This window comes from Lates calcarifer, linkage group LG2 (assembly GCF_001640805.2).
Source record: "Lates calcarifer isolate ASB-BC8 linkage group LG2, TLL_Latcal_v3, whole genome shotgun sequence".
In the NCBI taxonomy this organism is placed as follows: Eukaryota; Metazoa; Chordata; class Actinopteri; family Centropomidae; genus Lates; species Lates calcarifer.
The window spans coordinates 647,541-664,980 of NC_066834.1; the positions used below are offsets into that span (position 1 = coordinate 647,541).

Consider the following 17,440-nt stretch of genomic DNA (forward strand, 5'->3'; position numbering starts at 1 on the left):
TACATGCTCAGTCAGAACATAATGCCCCTCCTCCGTGGCTATCAGTTTTGTTCCTGTTGGAAGAGAAGGAGAAGGAGCAAGGTTACACGGGGCGTCATATTAATGGGGCCTGTCATGCGCGTTGATCGTCTTAGGCGTGGAGGAGGATGAGCGCTCAAAAGGTGTTGTCTTCAAATAGGATTTCTGCAAGTGAGACATCCTCGTTGGGTGATATCCCCCTCAGAGCAGCCACTTTCTTATAGAATGATCTGTTATTAAGCAAATGAAGTGCTGCGGGCCCAACGGTAAATCCCTCCACTTTGTCATGGTGTGCTCTCAGTTATCACACCCTGCTCCCTCATTCATTCCTGATGTTCTACCCATTTCACCATGTTATACCAGGGAACAGCAGGCTTGTATTTGAAGTCAGTCGCCCCTTTGGAGCACGCGTGACACGGAGAGGATTCCAAGTTGTAATCAATGACTCCTCAAAAGGCACATTGATCTCAAATAAAAAAGGAAGTTTGAAACTAAGCAGGCTTTTTCTCCTGAGTAGATTAAAGTTAAAGACACAATTTGTGATCCAAATGTTAAATGAAAGGGTAGACCCACATCAGATCCCAGGACTGGATTCTGCTATCACTTCAAGACTGTCTGTTAATAGAAGTACTCACAACTAAATCTACTGTATTAGATGCATTTCTTATCATTTGAAAAGCATACAACATGTATGAATTTCTTAAATGATGTAATTATCTATGTTGATATACTCACATTTATTTCTTTAAAAAAATAGTAAACTTTTAAAGGAAAGGGCTGAAGTGCAGTTAAATATCCTAAATTCATCTATAAATATCATGTTGCATTTGTTACAGCAGGTGTTTCAGATCAGTTAAACTTTCTTTCTCTCATTAGTGTAGAGCTTGAATGTTGCACCTCCTGTGTATAATTCTCATGGACCATTCTTACTAGTGTCCAATCAGACAAATGTTTAAATCGACACTCTAACATCAACTCGATCTGTCTACTGTGCAATGACTTAAGGAACAATTAGGAAACCTCTTAATAAACTTTGGTTTGACATGGGCCTTTTGTGTCGGCCATCCTGATACATGACAGAGGAGAAAGAAGGGGTGATTGGACGGGGTGGGGTAGACAGGGGGAATGGCAACTGCTAGACAGGAATTGATTGCATTAATTGATATGCCAATATGTAAGCTTGTTACATCCACCATTGCTTAGGATGATGGCTAACAGGTCCTGCTGATCAATGGAACCAATAAAGGCTTCATCCATTAATGAGCAATGTGGTAATTAATGTTATCCCTAAACCAATTACCTCAGGCAGTGCATCTACAGGAAAGCACAGCAAATAGTCCAACCAGGTTATCTCTCTTATACTCTTAGCAATTTTCTCATGCAGCCTCTTTACTGCTCTGTGAATTAACATGGTTGTAAGGCTGCACTGTGGCCCACTCTATTCACAGCCCATAGGAGAAAAATGCCGTGAAGTGATTCCAGAGGTTATCAAACAAATTGAAAATAAATGTTGAAAAGAGTCACAGTTAATACTGTATTTAAATGACACTACATGATGTGTTGCCTTAGCCTTGAACTTATAGAAGAAGCTAAATAATCATCATATTCTAACCTATTTGGGTTCATCTTGTTCCTTCCTGTTTCATCTTGTAAAGCTAAAAACTTTTAGTTAGGCTCCTTCTTCGTTCACTTTGTCTCCTCAGTCTCCTCCTCCTCCTCCTCCTCCTCTAAAACTGTCTGTACTGCAGACTCAGAGGTGCAGAGAAAGAGTGAGGTTTGAATGGTTCCCACTATTCAGGCCATGAAAAAATAATACAGATGATGCTAATATAACAATCAGGTTTGTTAGCCAATAGCTCCAGAACCATGTAATTATTACACCTCTAGTTGCATGCAGAGTAGATGTGATGAATATGATGAGAAATATGTGTGTGTTGCGTGTCCGTAGCCACAAAACCTTGATTGTCGTGACAGTTGTAACAAAGAGCGAGCCAAAGACTCCGAGCCAAGCAACAAACCACAGGTCTCTCTGATAGACACACTGTCTGTACATGACAGGCTGATAACTCAATACTATTGTTTTTGAAGTAAGAGTTGTCTTAACTGGAATTCATTACCTCACTCATTGCTCAACATTTTCATTCATCTCAGAACAGAACAGGGTTGTCTGCATTCTAGCGCACAGTTACAGTCAAGAAACAAAAGAGAAAGTGTGGTGAGACAGTTACAGTACTCTGCGTCTGGCCTCAGAAACAATAACATGTTAAATGACAGTCATGCTGATCACTGGGCCCTGCCCTCCATGTCTCCCTTCCTTCATTTACTGTAAATATTTTTCACTCATTGAAGGTGACATGGTGGCTGCAGTTGGTTTCAGTTCATTACGGGAGCTTGTGTGAAAAACGTGTTTGTTAAGTCTTGTAAGACACAAGTATCACTACAATGTGTTAATTTTGTTGTATTTTAATAAGTAACACCGAAATGTGGGAACAGAGCTGTGTCTGTATTTAGGCCTGTATAAAGTGTGCAATTATATATTTATCACTTATTTCTCACCTCACAGGGGAGCGCTGTTCTGAACCCGTAAAAAAATGAGATAATGGGAAAGTTTGCTTTTATACTTTAAATATTCCTGGTCTGATTTAACAAAACAAGGAACAGGACTAAGTGTGAGATGATGACTTATTAGTTGGGACAAGCCCTTTAGACCAAAATCCAGTTTATGTAATGGGTGTTGCAGAAGTGCAGAAAGGCCCATCTGTCTCTCTGCCTATTATCCGAAGCCTTAATCGGGACTTACAGCAGGGCAGGCTAAATAAACAGTAAGTAAGTTGTCTTGGGTAGAGGAACGTCAATGCCTGCAACTTGCTCAAGCCTTTGCTCTGAATGGTTCTGTATTGACCCCTCAGGACCCCCCCGAGAATTCCCTAATTGAAAATTAATATTGAATCAATGCCGCGGGCCATTTGCATATTGATTATAAACATCCAGGAAGGCACCAAGTATGTCTGGGATCAATAGGGCCCTTCTGCAGCAGGCCGAGTGCACTACATCACATGGCAGCTGCCTGCTCCTGAGGTTAATGACTGCTGCTTGTTAAGGAGCTCTTGTCAGGTAGAATCCAGCTGCAGGGTCTTTCTGCCAAAGCTGGCAGCAAGTGAACAGTGAAAGGGGGAAGAGGAGGTACGGATGAAGGGGAAGTACAGGATTTGGGTAACCCCTTATGTTTAAAGCAACATGGAATCCAGTTTTTTCTCTGCATTAGATGTGTTAGCAGCATCACTGTCGCTCTTTATCAAACAACGTTTAGAGCCTCTTTTTTATTGTCTGTTGTCTGTGTTTTTGGGCATTTGCACCGCAGCTTTGAACTCTGACCACTCCATAACACAGAGCAAAAAATACCGCTACCATGTGTGTTTGCACTGTATATGTGTGTGCATAAGAGAGGATAAGGGAGGGGGGCTGAGCAAAGATAACACCAACCATTTCCAGCCCCTGAAGGAAGAGAAAACAATATTAGGTAGATCAAAAAGGTCCTTTTTAATTTGAAATGAAACTTTCACAGCATTACAAGACAAAGGAGACCCACAATCCTCTACTTTAAGCACTGATTAAGATTCAACACATACATTCCTCTCCCTAACTCCCCGTAATAGTTTCCACATGTTTCCAGATGTTAAGAGGTGGAGGCAGGAGGGAAGCGATGGCGGTGGAGACAACGGAGTGAAAAGGTTACATGCTGATAGAGGGAGATGGACAAAGAGAGCTCCATCAAACTACCATCACCGGCAACATGAGCATAGAATCCCACAGAATCCTGACTGCTTGGTTTAGTGGCAGTGCGGAAGCCTGGTTAAACTAATGGGGCTCTCTAAAACTGGATGATTCTCTGAACCCACAGGAGACAGCAGACCTGGTGTGAAGCACATGTGAGAGCAGCTTATCCTCCAGTCTATGAAAGGCAAGGTCTTGAATTAATGCCTCTGCGCAGTCTGTGTCCACCCCCCTCTCCCACCTCAACCCACACCCTGCACTGGGAGCTAGGGTCTGGGAGCCGAGAATGGAGTGCCGGGCCCGGAGAACCAGGCTGCATCTGATTGCTTCATTACAGGCCCTTTCATTGACTTGGTTGCACTGAACTGATGAACTGAGGCAGTGGACAAGAGCACATAATAGGAAGAAATGAATTCTTATCACAGCCTTCTCAGGAGGCCACTGGTCCTGGCCGGAGCTAACAGAAGCCATGACTGAATGAGGAGGGGAGAGGGGGCTGTATCTGGTCCATTCATGAGCCAGGATCTAGACTGAGGACATGATGAAGCTTTAGGATGTTGGATCAGTACACAGGGGAGGAACCAGGATTCCACAGAGAGCCATATTATTGCAGGCAGCTTGTTTTAATGATTAGTTTGGTGATTAGTGTTTGCTTTCTCGTGGTAACTGACACCCACGGCATAACATTTTTTCAATTGTTTATTCCAGCAGTCCTCCAGAGGCAGACCTCTGTTAGTTAGAGTCCCTGCTTTAGGCCCCAGAGCAGCACCCAAACACCAACCACTGAGATGAATAATTAATTTTGTACCTTACTGGGCTCTCACCCCTCACTCTACAACCTCTGGCTAATGAGTGAGAAGACTCGTCTGCAGTGAGGACAATAACAGCACCCATTATAAAAACAACAGCAACACTAACAACCACAGCCATGCATACAATAGACAGAAACGTAATCCGTGATATAGCACAGCACCAATTTAGCAGCAGGCTTGGTCTCCTTAGGGCAGAGGTTGTTAATCCCTGACCATGCCTCAGAGGCTGGGGACTCCACAGACCTCTGACCAACCTGCTCATTTCCATGCCTGTATGCACAGTCAGCATTAAGCAGGGTGTGGGGGGTGGGGTGGGGGGGCTGGGGGATAGGAAAACCCAGCGTTTTCCAAATGCTGCACTTGTGATTCGTAGAACATCAACATAACCGTTTCCTGTAAGACTTAAAGTTACCTTAAATTCTGTGAAGTTGTGTCATAATGTTCCACACGCGTGCACAAATCAAGAAGCTGTTTAGTGGAGTCGGCTGATGGGCCAGTCAGGCACCACGCCTACCTGCCAGTGTGTGCTCTGCCTTCCCTCTTCCTCCTCCCCACTGCCATCAAATCTTTCCCCTCCCCCTCCTGCTCATACCTGTTCACTCGGCACAAAATGGATGCTGCAAAGCCATTTAATTGGCCTCCACTTCAGAATCCAAGGGCATTTGAAATGTCTCTAATAATATCTCTTCCCCCACTGAGCTTTTCTTGACTGTGTTTGGGAAGAATGTACTCTGTGGTCGGGCGTCTTGTAGCCAGTGGACATCAGACAGTCTTGGTGTTCATCCTAAAGATCTTTTGGCCTCAGTGATTGCTGCTGGGCTGTTGTGGCTTTTCTTTTGTCTGTTTGTTTTTTGTTTTTTAAAGCAGGGACTAAATGTAACAGTCTGTAACAGTATCAGACATGTTAGTCATTTTGGTCATTTTAGAACAGCTGGCCCATGTTTAAGCCACATCATCAGTTTTTTTTTTTTTTTCCCCTTTCCTGTCTCGTCCTCTCTCTCTCCTGTGGCTGAGCCAAAGATAACTGAGTAGCAGTGTTTGACTGTAATCACTCCAAGTCTCTTTCTCTGGAGAGCAGCACAGCGGGCAGCACAGTTCCACCCCTCTAGGAGCTTTCAGCCCACTTTGACAGTATCATGACATGTTCATGAAGAATCAGACTAAGCCAATATTGTACATCCATGCACACATGTAATGCACAGGCTCACTCCTTGGATGCTATTTGAATAGATCTGTCCTCTAATAATAAACAATAATAATACTGTGGTTACAGAGAGAGAAAATGTGAGCCACTCTGAGAGGGTAGACTCAGTCGAACAAGCTGTAGAATCAGTCATTTGAATAAACTTAGCAGGAAGGGAGTCCTCGTGCAGGCTGAACTGTGTGACCTGCTCTGTCAAGTGTCATTCTGGGGCATTTTGAAATCTCAGGTAAAACTGTGAGCTTAAAGCAATTTGGCATACTGATTAGGCTCAGATTAATACAGGTTGGATATACCGCAGAGAATAGAAGGATAACTAGTTTAAATGATGGTTGAGTTGGCGCATAACATCCCATCATCTGGCTCAGAGTCTGTTTTGTAATTAAGGCTGTAAGGTGTGCGCATAATCAAATAAATAAATAATGCTGCCAGAATTATGTGATAATGAATTAATACATTTCAAGAAGTGAATAAAGGAGCAGCTAATTGCACAAGATGAGTCTTTTTCATTAGCCTTTCGAGATGATATTTCATCGTATGCATCACAAGCCATACTGCCAGTTTTTAAAGTATGCAAATAAGAATTAAATGTCATGTTGGGAAAATCACAAGAGTCATTTTACAGCATTTGAATAGATGTGTAGTTGTGTTTTTGTTGTCTAGTTTTTGATCTAGTTTCACTCTAAACAGCAACAAGCAGAAGTCAGGGGGGAAAAAAGAGGACACTGAGTCTTTAAAGAGAAATGCCTCATAACCCAGAGGAAGGTGCTGACCTGTGCTGAGTCTGAGTCTTTAGCATTTGGCTTTCTGTGGCATTTAGTGTCAGGATTTTTAGGAGACAGAAAAATATGGGACTCCCTGAGTAAATGTTTTTGTTTTTCAGATTTCAGCTTGGATTGAGACATAACCTCAAATATCTACTTAACTTCCTTGATAATCACATGAATACATCAGATAAACTAGTCATAAGTAAACACAAAGTAAATATAGATATTACATACATTTTTTTATATACATTTTTTTGTATACTTACAATACACCTTGTGTCAATATGCAGTTTTGTTCTCTTTCTCTATACCTAGCGTTGCATGCAAAAAATAAACTTGGTTAAATGCATCTCCAATAATTGCACTGCAAAGTTGGTTGATTATTTTGTACATAATTACAGTGGAAAACAACCTGCCTATTAAGCCTTTAATGGCAGTAATACAGAAAGCAATTACCATTACTTTGCTGCTCACACTGAAAATAAAGATTTCTCTAAATTAAAAGGATCCTCTGACTACTGCTAAGGCTAATTGTGTGGGGTCTTGTACAGACATCTGGTTGTACATCATTTGTAAGGGCTAAATGCTGATCAGTTAGGAAGGCTTTTACAAGCTGTGTCCTAAGTGTGTGTTTTTGGGACTGCTCTGCTGCCAGGGAGTCTGATAGCTCTTGAATTATTTATCTATCTGGCTGCTGGACGGTAGTCACGGCGACCTAGGCCCCGTAGTGTTTGTCTGGCGACATCTCCCTCCAACAGTAGCCATTGGCAGGCAGGGGTAGGGGTGCTAATGAGCAGGGCACAGTGTGCATGGGACCAGAGTTTTGTAACCCTTCCTAACATGCAGACCCCTCCACACACTGAATAAAGACGCAGGGGAAAGATTTACAAAGATCTGAGAGCAGAACTTTTTAATTAGGGAAAAGATGAGGTTAGAAAAAGAAAAAGATTGAAAACGAAAGATAGAAACAACCACCCGTTTTCCTATTAAGGAGAAATGTCAAGCGCGGTGGTGAAGCAATAGTCTGTGTGCATCCCTTTGTTGTCCTCCCTGACATTGAAGGCTAATTTTTCATGGTTATTTGAACTGGAAAATGAAAGAGAGGTTTGCGATTATTTCCTATAAATGACAACACAATCGCATTACGCTTCAGTACAAACACAGAGAGGATATTGCCTTTTCATATTTCATGTGAAAGTAATGGATGGGCTATGCAAAGAGGAACAGAAAGAAAGACAAATGGTGAAAGAAAGCTCAGTGTGTTTGATTTGTATTAGAAACAGAATGGATAGAGGTAGCAAGAGTTCTTTTTTTTCTCCAATAAGTGGTAGCACTCTCATGGATGTTTTAAAGTGCCTGTGCAGTGTAATCATTGGATTTCTTTAGCAATTAGCTATGAGCAACCAGCCGAGGTGGTTGTTAGGAGAAAAGTTGGCCAGTGTATCCACTGCAGTCCCTACTATAAAAATATATATCCACTGTAAGGTCCCCACACACACAGTCTCTGTGTACTGTATATCTGTACAGCTGTATGATGTAGCAAATAAAAATAAGTGTAATAAATAAACAAGATAAAACATCAGCCCACTATCCTCCACCTCTCCTCTCAACTATCCTGAAACATCTGAAGTTAGCAGGCTCTTAAACTTTGGAGAGCAAACACACATCAATGATACCCTATATTTTATATTTTAAATAAAATTGATTAGCAAAATTGGTATTCATAACCTTGTCAGATTCTGTTTTATCTCGCCGTACGCTTTCATAAACAAACAGCCAGTCGGGCTCAGGGCTGTGGATGGAGACAGGGAGGCAGGATGACCATCAGGGAGGATGGCAAACCAGCCTACTCTGGGGGGGCATGCTGAGAAATGTGTTTGAGTACTTTAAGTTTACAAAGATTGAAGGACCGGCAGGAAAGCCTCTGCCGCCAGGACTCATGTAAATAGGACCCATGCAGGAGCTGCGAGCCGGACTCCTAACACGCGCCAAGGTGGGCGCTACATACATCCAACCATGGCAACATTGATTTTCTGAGCTAATACCTCCACAGAACAGTCCACAGGCAGATGGATGCACTACAAAGATATGCAAATGGTGCATTCGATAAATCGACAGGCAGAGATCTTTTTCAGACAGTCCACTGTACTGGTCTGCAGTGCCTAAAAGGAGAGATAAACAGATAAGTACCTGTTAATGGACATACACGTACACAAGTGTGCACACTCAGACAAACATGCGAGCACCTGCCTGTTACCTGGGAAAACTTAGATCGATAACAGAATTTCATGTTAAGCAGAGCCGCTTCAGAAAAGCACATCAAATAAAAGCTGGGACTATCCAGCATTAGCTTTTATATGAAAGTGCTATTTTTAATGCACCATGCTATATTTTTAATTTTCAAGGTTTTCTTCAAGAAAGCTTTTTGCACCGTATCTTGTGTATAATAACAAAACAAACTGTGGGTATAGTCATATTCAGTGCGCTTATTAGTCAGATATGAAACAAAAGCTGCTGGGTGTATGTCATATATAATAGATGTGGGCTGTCTTGTTAAGCCCAGCAGGCTGTATGTGGCTGTGTCTCTGTGGAGAAAGGCTCTGAAGCTCGCTGTACCTGGTAATTAAAGAGAGTTTGTGGCAAAAGCCAAACATCAGGAGAGATGAGCTATGAACAAAAGAGCTGTGACAGTTTCAGGTTATGTGATTTTTGTGTCCCTTTTTTGCCAAATGAAAAATCAATACATTTTCCGGGTTATACATATTCAGAGTGTCCACCATGCTTCCGCCCTGATGGAGAGAGGGGCGGGGGACTGTGGGTTAGAGTGGTGGGGGGGGGGGGGAGTCGCCTGTTCGCCTGTCATAACTGTACCATCGCATTTTCCAACCCACTGGTGAATATTTCAGAGTTGATGTGATTGCCCTTCATGACAGCAGTGATGCTTTTTTTTTTCTTTTCTTTTTTTTTTTTCAGACACCCCTTCAGCCACCCCCACACGCCGTCAACCCACCCTAGTTCTGTTTGGTCCCTTTGAATAGCTGCAAATAGGTGAAGGCATTGTAGTGTGAGCTGGAGGAAAAAAGAAAAAGATGCATTAATAACAGGAGGTTGATTTAAGAGAAGGCAGCAGTGGAGGACGATAAGCATAAATGCATGGCGGGGGGTGGCAGAGAGGCAGAGTGACTCTTTGTGCAGGACAATGTCCCTTAGGCAGAGTAGATGGGAGAGCAGTGCCCAGTGATGTTTTTTTGCCCCCCATCCAGGCTTTTAGCCCACCATCCTCGCAGAGAAAAGTACAGCCTGCATCTTCCATTGTGGACATAATATGTGTTAGTGAGCGGCCATCATCTTGGACATTCAAGGAAGTCACTGTGTGTGTGTGTGTGTGTGTGTGTGTGTGTGTGTGTGTGTGTGTGTGTGTGTGAGAGAGAGAGAGAGTGTGAGTGAGCTGGGGCAGAAGAATGAGCAGTCCCTGAATGCTCACTCCCTGTGTAGCCACATTAACCTAGATCCTCCTCTCCTTCATCACTCAAGTAAAACACAAAGAAGAGAAGTAGAGCGGCACTCACTTTATCCACTTTATTTGTAATGTATCTAAACATGCCATTATCACGAGAAGTATTTCTAATTAGTGTCATTTCCCATGAGGTAACACTTCAGGGAAAATATTTAATACATCGCATGGTGCTCAACAGCAGTTCCCAATTTATTGAGTATCTTGAGCACAAAAAGCAGTCAGTGTGTTTAAATGTATTTTTTTTCTGCTTAAGAATGCTGTTAAAAAACACAACTTCCATATGTGACTCTTTGTGACCTGAATGCACTGAGCATCCTTTAAAACAGCCAGTGACTTTGAAAGGCGAGGGGGATCAAATTAAGTGTTGTGTGGAAGACCTGTGAGGCTGGTTTGATGAGCAGGCTCCATCGGGGGAGACCAGTGGGAGCAGTGGAGGAGGGGGTTTGCTGTGATATTGTTCTAAGGCAGTGTGAGCCATCACTGCTGTTTGTGATTAACTTGCCATTTAAAGTTTTTTTTAGTTATTAGCTGCCCCTAACCCCCCCCTTGTACCCCTCCTCCATCTCCTGTGCCGCCTTCTCTGCTATCCCCCCTCCTCCTCCTCCTCCTCCTCCTCCTCCTCCTCCTGCCCTCAGCCCCATGGAGACACAAAGTATTCATTCACATTTAGATCCTGAGGTCACAGCAGGGCCAGCAGGGAGAGGCCAGCGTGTCCCCCCATAGACAGGTCAGGAATCTAACACGTAACTCCGACCAGCAGCACTGAGGTAGCTTACTCTTCTTTCCTTTCAAAATGCAGAAAGTGTGTGGGAGAGAGGGAGGGAGAGAGGGAGTGAGAAAAGAAGAAAAGAAGAAACAGATACACTTTCATTTTGTGTGTGTGTGTGTGTGTGTGTGTGTGTGTGTGTGTGTGTGTGTGTGTGTGTGTGTGTGTGTGGCAGACCTAGAGTTTGGTGCATTTACTGACATTTTCCTACACTGATTCTGATGTGCTGCTCTGTGTATTTTACTACACTCTCAGTCATTTTAAATTTTGCTGTTGATATTTTTGAACGTATGTCACGAGTGGAATACATGAAGTTTATGACTTCTACACAACAATATGAACGTTTTTTACACAAGTCCTCATTTTAATTCAGTGTTGTTTTGTGATGCAGTGACCATTGAGGTTGTTGATAATACCATGTTGTGGTTTATTGGTTGTTCATGAGGAAAAGCCCCTGTTGTGTCTGCCCACGTTGTGGTCATGTTTAGGTCTGTTATGGTAGCTTGTGAGGACGTAAGAAGGGGGCTACTCTGTGTGTGTGTGTGGGGGGGTATTTTCCTGTGTGTTGTGCTTTAAAAGGGGGTCTTGCGTATGGGGCGCAGAGGTGCTGATATGAGGAGCGGACAATGCATGAAAGCCCTCAGCATGGGTCCTGTGTCTCATTGTCCCATGGTACCCTCCTGTCACTTTCATTTTGCACCCTCTAGTCCAGAGTCAGGCCAACTTTGATATAAGGAAGGGGTGCAAGGGATGATGGGGGGAGCAAGAGGGGGATTTTTAAAAGAAGAAGTAGGGGAGAAAGATAGAGTCTGTGAAGTGTGAAATAAGATTGCTTTTTATCCGACAGTGCAGCGCTAAAGAAAAGGAAGCTGTCCGGCCCTGGATAAAGCAGGGGGGGCGGGGGGGCGCACCTCTCTGATTTACAGTGCGGTCTTGTGACACCTGGTTAAAATGATAACAACAGCCTCAATAATCATAATGAGAGTAATGAGAGCTTAGACACACAGCTCCACACAAGAGCCCAGAGAGAGGCAGAGCTCAACCCTCGCTTCCCAGTACTCGAGAGCCGGGGAGAGGGAGAAGCTCAGCTCAGCCCCCGCGCTGGTTCTCCAGGACTTACGAAAGCCAAGAGAGAGAGACAAGACAGTGCTGTTGACTAAGATTCTGTATATGCAACAAAAAAAGAGCCGACCATAGCTGCCGTTTGAGCAACACTGGAGCCATTCTCAGGTAGGACTGGCATTCTGCACTTTAAGAAAGGCAGTTATCATCATAGCAGTATATTCTGCTGAGGCCGAGGATGGAGGAGGAGCCTGACCTAGTGAAAGATATCTAGAGTGACTATTATTACTTGCTGCTGCTCTTCTCTACAGTCTGGGAAGGAATACTGGAAAGTGCAGTGGTTACCATCAATTATTTATTAGGCCGTTTGTGCTTGTCAGTCTGATTAGCATTAGTGTAATCACTGCTCTTCAGGGGAAAGGAAGGCTGCTCTCTCTCATCTGAAGGTAATCTTGCCGTTTTCAGTGTCTCATCTTCACCGGACGCCTCTTGCATAGCATCTGCTTTTGTCATCTCCACATATTTCTTCCCTTTCCCCCCCCTCTTCCCTGTGTGTTTCTGTCTGTTGCTTGCTCGGCCCCTTCCCCCCGCACCTCATTAATGTGTGTGAGCAAGTAGCACTCTCCCCAGCTTGTATAGAGTGACACCTATGGGCCTGATTAAGCCTCTGCACTCAACTGGCAAAACACGAGAGGGGAAGGCTGCTAAGCGTCTATATGGTGTGTGAGTGTGCGCGGATTTCTGTGTGTGTGTGCCTGTCTGTCTGTCTGTCTGTCTGGGAGATGCTGAACAGAGTCCATGGACTGTCCTCACTGACTGGCAGAGCAAAGCTGATATTTATATGCTCAGAACAGATGAGTGTAATCTCTGTGTCGGCAATGGGCTTATTCAGCTTGCATGATTAGATTAATGGAACTGTTTCATATCATTGTATTAGGATGGTTAATGAAGACAATTAATTAGAAGACAACCTTCAGGCTATTGTCCTTTACATCTCTGAAATTTGGGTTAGAAATGGCCTGCTGCCATAGCTTTGAGTGTTTCTCCTCATCTATTTTCAGAGTTAATCTATGGTTACAGTTTTAGTGTCTCTTCCATTTGCATCCTACTCTTAGGCCACTCGTGACCTTTCATTAATTATGGCTGGCCCTGGCTTTAATCATTCTCTAATACTGTTGAAGATGAGACGAGAAATAGCAAAGCCATTTGCCACTTAAAGATGTTACGCTGCTCCTGGAATTAAATGTCTTCATTTCTGCATAAATTACAGACGGGGCTCTGTGTTGTGTGTGTGCCCAAAGTGTCATATACGTTGATTAAACATCAAAATAGAAACATATTGAAGACACAGGAAGAAAAAAAGTATCAGTGCACATGTGAGCATGTACAGTATGTGTGCAGGAAGTAGTGGGTGGGTACAGGGAAACTGAATGGCATTAGAATGTCGGCTGCCTACCGCAGTTATGTTCAAGCACAAAGTGTGTATTAATGTGTAGGTGGGGGAATTAGTCTCACTACAAGTGTCACATCGCTAAGAAATGACACTTTGCCCCGTTTTTAAAGGTGAAAAAATTTACCTGGGGATTATTTTGTAATCTGAGCACCTATGCAGCGGCGGATCCTCGGATCCTCGGATTCTCGCACAGTTGTGGAGATTTATGCAGGCAGGAGTTAGATGGGATTTTGGAACTCTGGTTTTCTGGGAATGTTTAAGATCCGCCTCACCAGCACGGGATGGGCTGCACTGGATGGAATTCATGGGTTGCCTTGGAAACATAATAGAAACATGGTTAAAAATAAAAGAATAAAATGTATTCATTTGTGTGGGATCCTGGGAACACTTAAATATGTTTTTTTTTTTATAGGAACCAGTCGTTCCTTTTTAAATCTCTTTATTTAAACACGGGATCAGTGGATCACAGGATCGACTTTCAGCTGTAACAACACAGCCCATACATCTATCACTCTGCTCAGCTGTTTCCTTCAGCATTTGATCAGCAAGCAGGAAATGGAGGATCCTGCTCCTGTCCTGCCAGTAACACAAAGGTGTTTTTCCATTGACTGATTTTTTTAAAACCTAATAACCCCATATGCATAAACATGCAGTTGTATCTATGTAAATATTGTTATGCTATAAATACTTTTTATTATTTTATAGCTAAAGTGTGCATTCAGTTAACTCTTAACAAAGAAGACAAAATATTTTAGAGATGCTCTTATACAGCTGGTGTTTTTATTGTAAAGGACTGAGAGGAAGACGGCTGATTTTCTTTGACATACACAGCAGAGAACGAAATGTCAAATAAAAAAAATATTTCCTTTAATGTAGTTTTCTTTTTAAACATAACTTATTTACATAAGTCTCCTCTATTTACCTGTTCAGCAGGACAAATGAAGTTGTTTCTGAATATTCTGTGTATGAGTAAGAGCTGACATTGTGTGAGAATAGCCATGAGTTTCAGAGATGAATGAGTGTTCAAAATATATCAGTGATAATGACACATGGAGAGTTTGAGAACACAATGTCAACTCTATATATGACATATGCAATGTTTCATAACTGACGGGATAAACAGTGAGTGTTGGGGATAGTGTAACATCATAAAAGTGGTTTTGGCTGTGGGTAGTCATGTGGTGAGCTAAGATTGGATGTGTGATGACTGCAGGGCTGAATACTTGAACAGGATATTTCAGTAGCTGTTGTAGCATTGTCAATATATCAATAGCTCATAGAGTAGAGACCTGAGCATGAAAGCATTTTCAGAGGAGCATTTAAGTACATTTGCTGAGAATTAGCTGACTTGTGTAATAACTGATAGGGCCTATTGACTGCGGCCTAGTTTACTGTTGTCAAATCAATGCTATTGCATGCAAGTCCCACTACTTTTAAACAAACTTAACAGGCAAAGGGAATGTTCAGGGGGCACTGGAGGGAAATAAACAAGATTGATGCCCTTTTTATTATCTGTTTTTGCTATCTTTTCCTCTGTGTGTTACTTACAAATGGCGTTATCGGATATCCATTGTTTGGACTTCGATGCTCCTAAATGGCCTGATATATCGAGCTGAGGCTTTTAAGGTGGTTACAGGGGATTTCTGCCTTTGACTTGGCATAAAAAATAAAATGAATTGTGGCTTTGAAAGTTTTAAATATTTATGATTTTTTCTTTCCTTTTTTTGGCAATGGTAGCATAGAAGAAGTGAAATGAGGCTTGTATTGGTAAGTAACCTAGCAGATTGCAGCAGAGGACAGTAATGTATGTGTGTGTTTGTATTCATGTGTGTGAGAACGAGTGGGGGCTTGTCTAGTATAAAGTCTTTCTCTTGACGGATACCGCTTTCACAATTATTTTTCCATCTGCCCACTTCAGACCACATGTGCTTTTTTCTGCAGCTTTATGTCCACATTAAACAGAGAAGAGCATATTTATGTCATGGTCCTGATCAAATGGAGAAATCTAATAAATTATCTCTCAATACAATGTAATATTAATAATAATAATAACAACATTAATAATAATAATAGTAATAATAATAAAGTTGCTTTTCTTCTTGCCCTATAATTCAACTCAGATTTTGTAATATTTGTCCAAATAAATTTCACAGTGATGATCAGACAGCACAGGACAGAGAGCAGAAAGCAGATTCTGCCCTCTTTGTCTGCTAGCCTTGCAACTGTGTGTCAGCAAATGTAATTGTTGCAAGCTCCTATAGAAAAAAACGCTGCCGTCCCTTTAAGTGCTTCCACCAATTCTGATGGCGTGGTGATTTACATATCCCGTCCTCCCTCCCCCTTCAGGAGAGCTGAGCGAGGATGTGGAGGCTGCTAGTGAGACCACCACAGACCAGGAGGACCAAACCAAAGACAGAGAAAGTGGGGGGGAGAAGGAGCTCACCAAAGGGACAGGTAAGGCCAATATTTACACCGCACACATTTAGGGACATTTCACAGGAAACATGTGGCCCTGCTCCTGACTGGTGCTGAACAACAGGCCTTTTATCTAATTAAATTACACACATTTTAACAAAATATTGAGAGCCTTTTTAAACACTAAACTCTCCATCCCAAAACTCCATAAATCCACTTCTGTTTTTCAGAGGCTGCTCTTTCATGCTTCAGGTTTCCAGGCATTAAATCCCATCAGATACAGTCAGGATAAACTGTCAATTTCAGTAATATGTTCAGGTGACATGTGACCCATGTTTTGTCTTTGCTCAATAGGTGATGTGAAGAGAGGGGCCTGTATGCCTAATTCCAGCTGAGCCATGTGTGCGTGCACATGTGATAGCACTGGCCTCTTCTCAGTTTTACTGCACACACACAGGAGCACAGACAACACCTACCTGGTTTAATGTCATCAGATCACTGTGGTTTTATCTATGTCCTCTTTATTGACAGGTGGAGGTGGTTAGCGGGGGGTTGGGCTTAGGGTAAGGGGGGAGGAGCTTTAGGCCTAAACAGGGGCAGGCTGCAGCTCCTCAAAACACAGTTTGAACATTTTAGCATCTGATCTCACAGATGTTTTCAAATTAGAGGATGTTTCCAGTTTGAACGCTTCCACAGTGGTTCACTGTCGACGATAACGTGTATGTGTGGATTTTCTTTTTCACTTTGTGGGGCCTATGAGGACTCCTGTTGTCATATTATCATGGTCTGTAGCAGGGCCCTTTAACAGAATGAGTCTTTCCAATGAGAGATGGTGTCATTGCTGATAGATGACGTGGTTGAGGTTTTTATTGCACTTGTGATTTTGTTGTTGGTGATGCTGTTGCTGGTACAAGTGTTTAAGCTAGAACAATTGTAATGATGGTATTAAAAGTAAAAACTAGTATAGTATATATATTCAAAAGCACTGATGCTCTGTGTGGTTAAATAAGACTTTTTCCATAGATGTGAGAGTTATTGTGTATTTTTAACACCATCACTGTATGACCACCTTCAGACTGTGCTGCCTAGCTTCATCTCCTCCACATGACTGAGACATGGTCTCAAACAGTTAGTTAAGTCAAGTTTAAACCAGTGTATCCACAGTGTATGTGCATCACTGCATCTAATTGTATATAGTGCTTTTGGTTACTGATTGTGTTCAGGTTTCTGAAACATCAGTGTAAATTAAGTATAGTTTCATTTTTCTTTTTTTATGTACAAGTTACTTTGTACGCCTGTGTTGGTAAAACAATGCTGGCAGTTAAGACATCTCTTATTCAATAGAAGAGATTTCTGAGAATGATGACACTGAACAGTAACAGGCCTGGATAGATGCTTCTCACTTGTCTAACTTCTTGTGTTACTGCAGGATGTTTTGATTTACACTAGTCAGGTTAAAAGCTGGAAAACAATTCAGACCTTTTGCATACCTAAGTTTTTTATAAAGTGCAGCAAAAAAAACTTCATCACAGTGTTTGAAGCCCAGCCTTTGTAAAATGTCTTTGATATTCGAACTTCTATTTTAAATGAGGCTGAGTTGTTTGTGCTCTTTGAAAGGGCGACACTCTTCTTTGATGGAAGAAATAATGATATGC

General features: G+C 42.3%; 1 protein-coding gene across 3 annotated transcripts in view; it reads left to right on the forward strand.

The window, feature by feature from the left end:
• Positions 1-17,440, forward strand: part of zfhx3b (zinc finger homeobox 3b) — a 191,390-nt gene that overhangs the window by 147,553 nt on the left and 26,397 nt on the right. For all 3 annotated transcript variants that reach the window (XM_018683250.2, XM_018683249.2, XM_018683254.2), the window contains one exon: positions 15,717-15,824. In XM_018683250.2, coding sequence (XP_018538766.1) covers positions 15,717-15,824 — 108 coding nt within the window. The remainder of the gene's footprint in view (positions 1-15,716; positions 15,825-17,440) is intronic.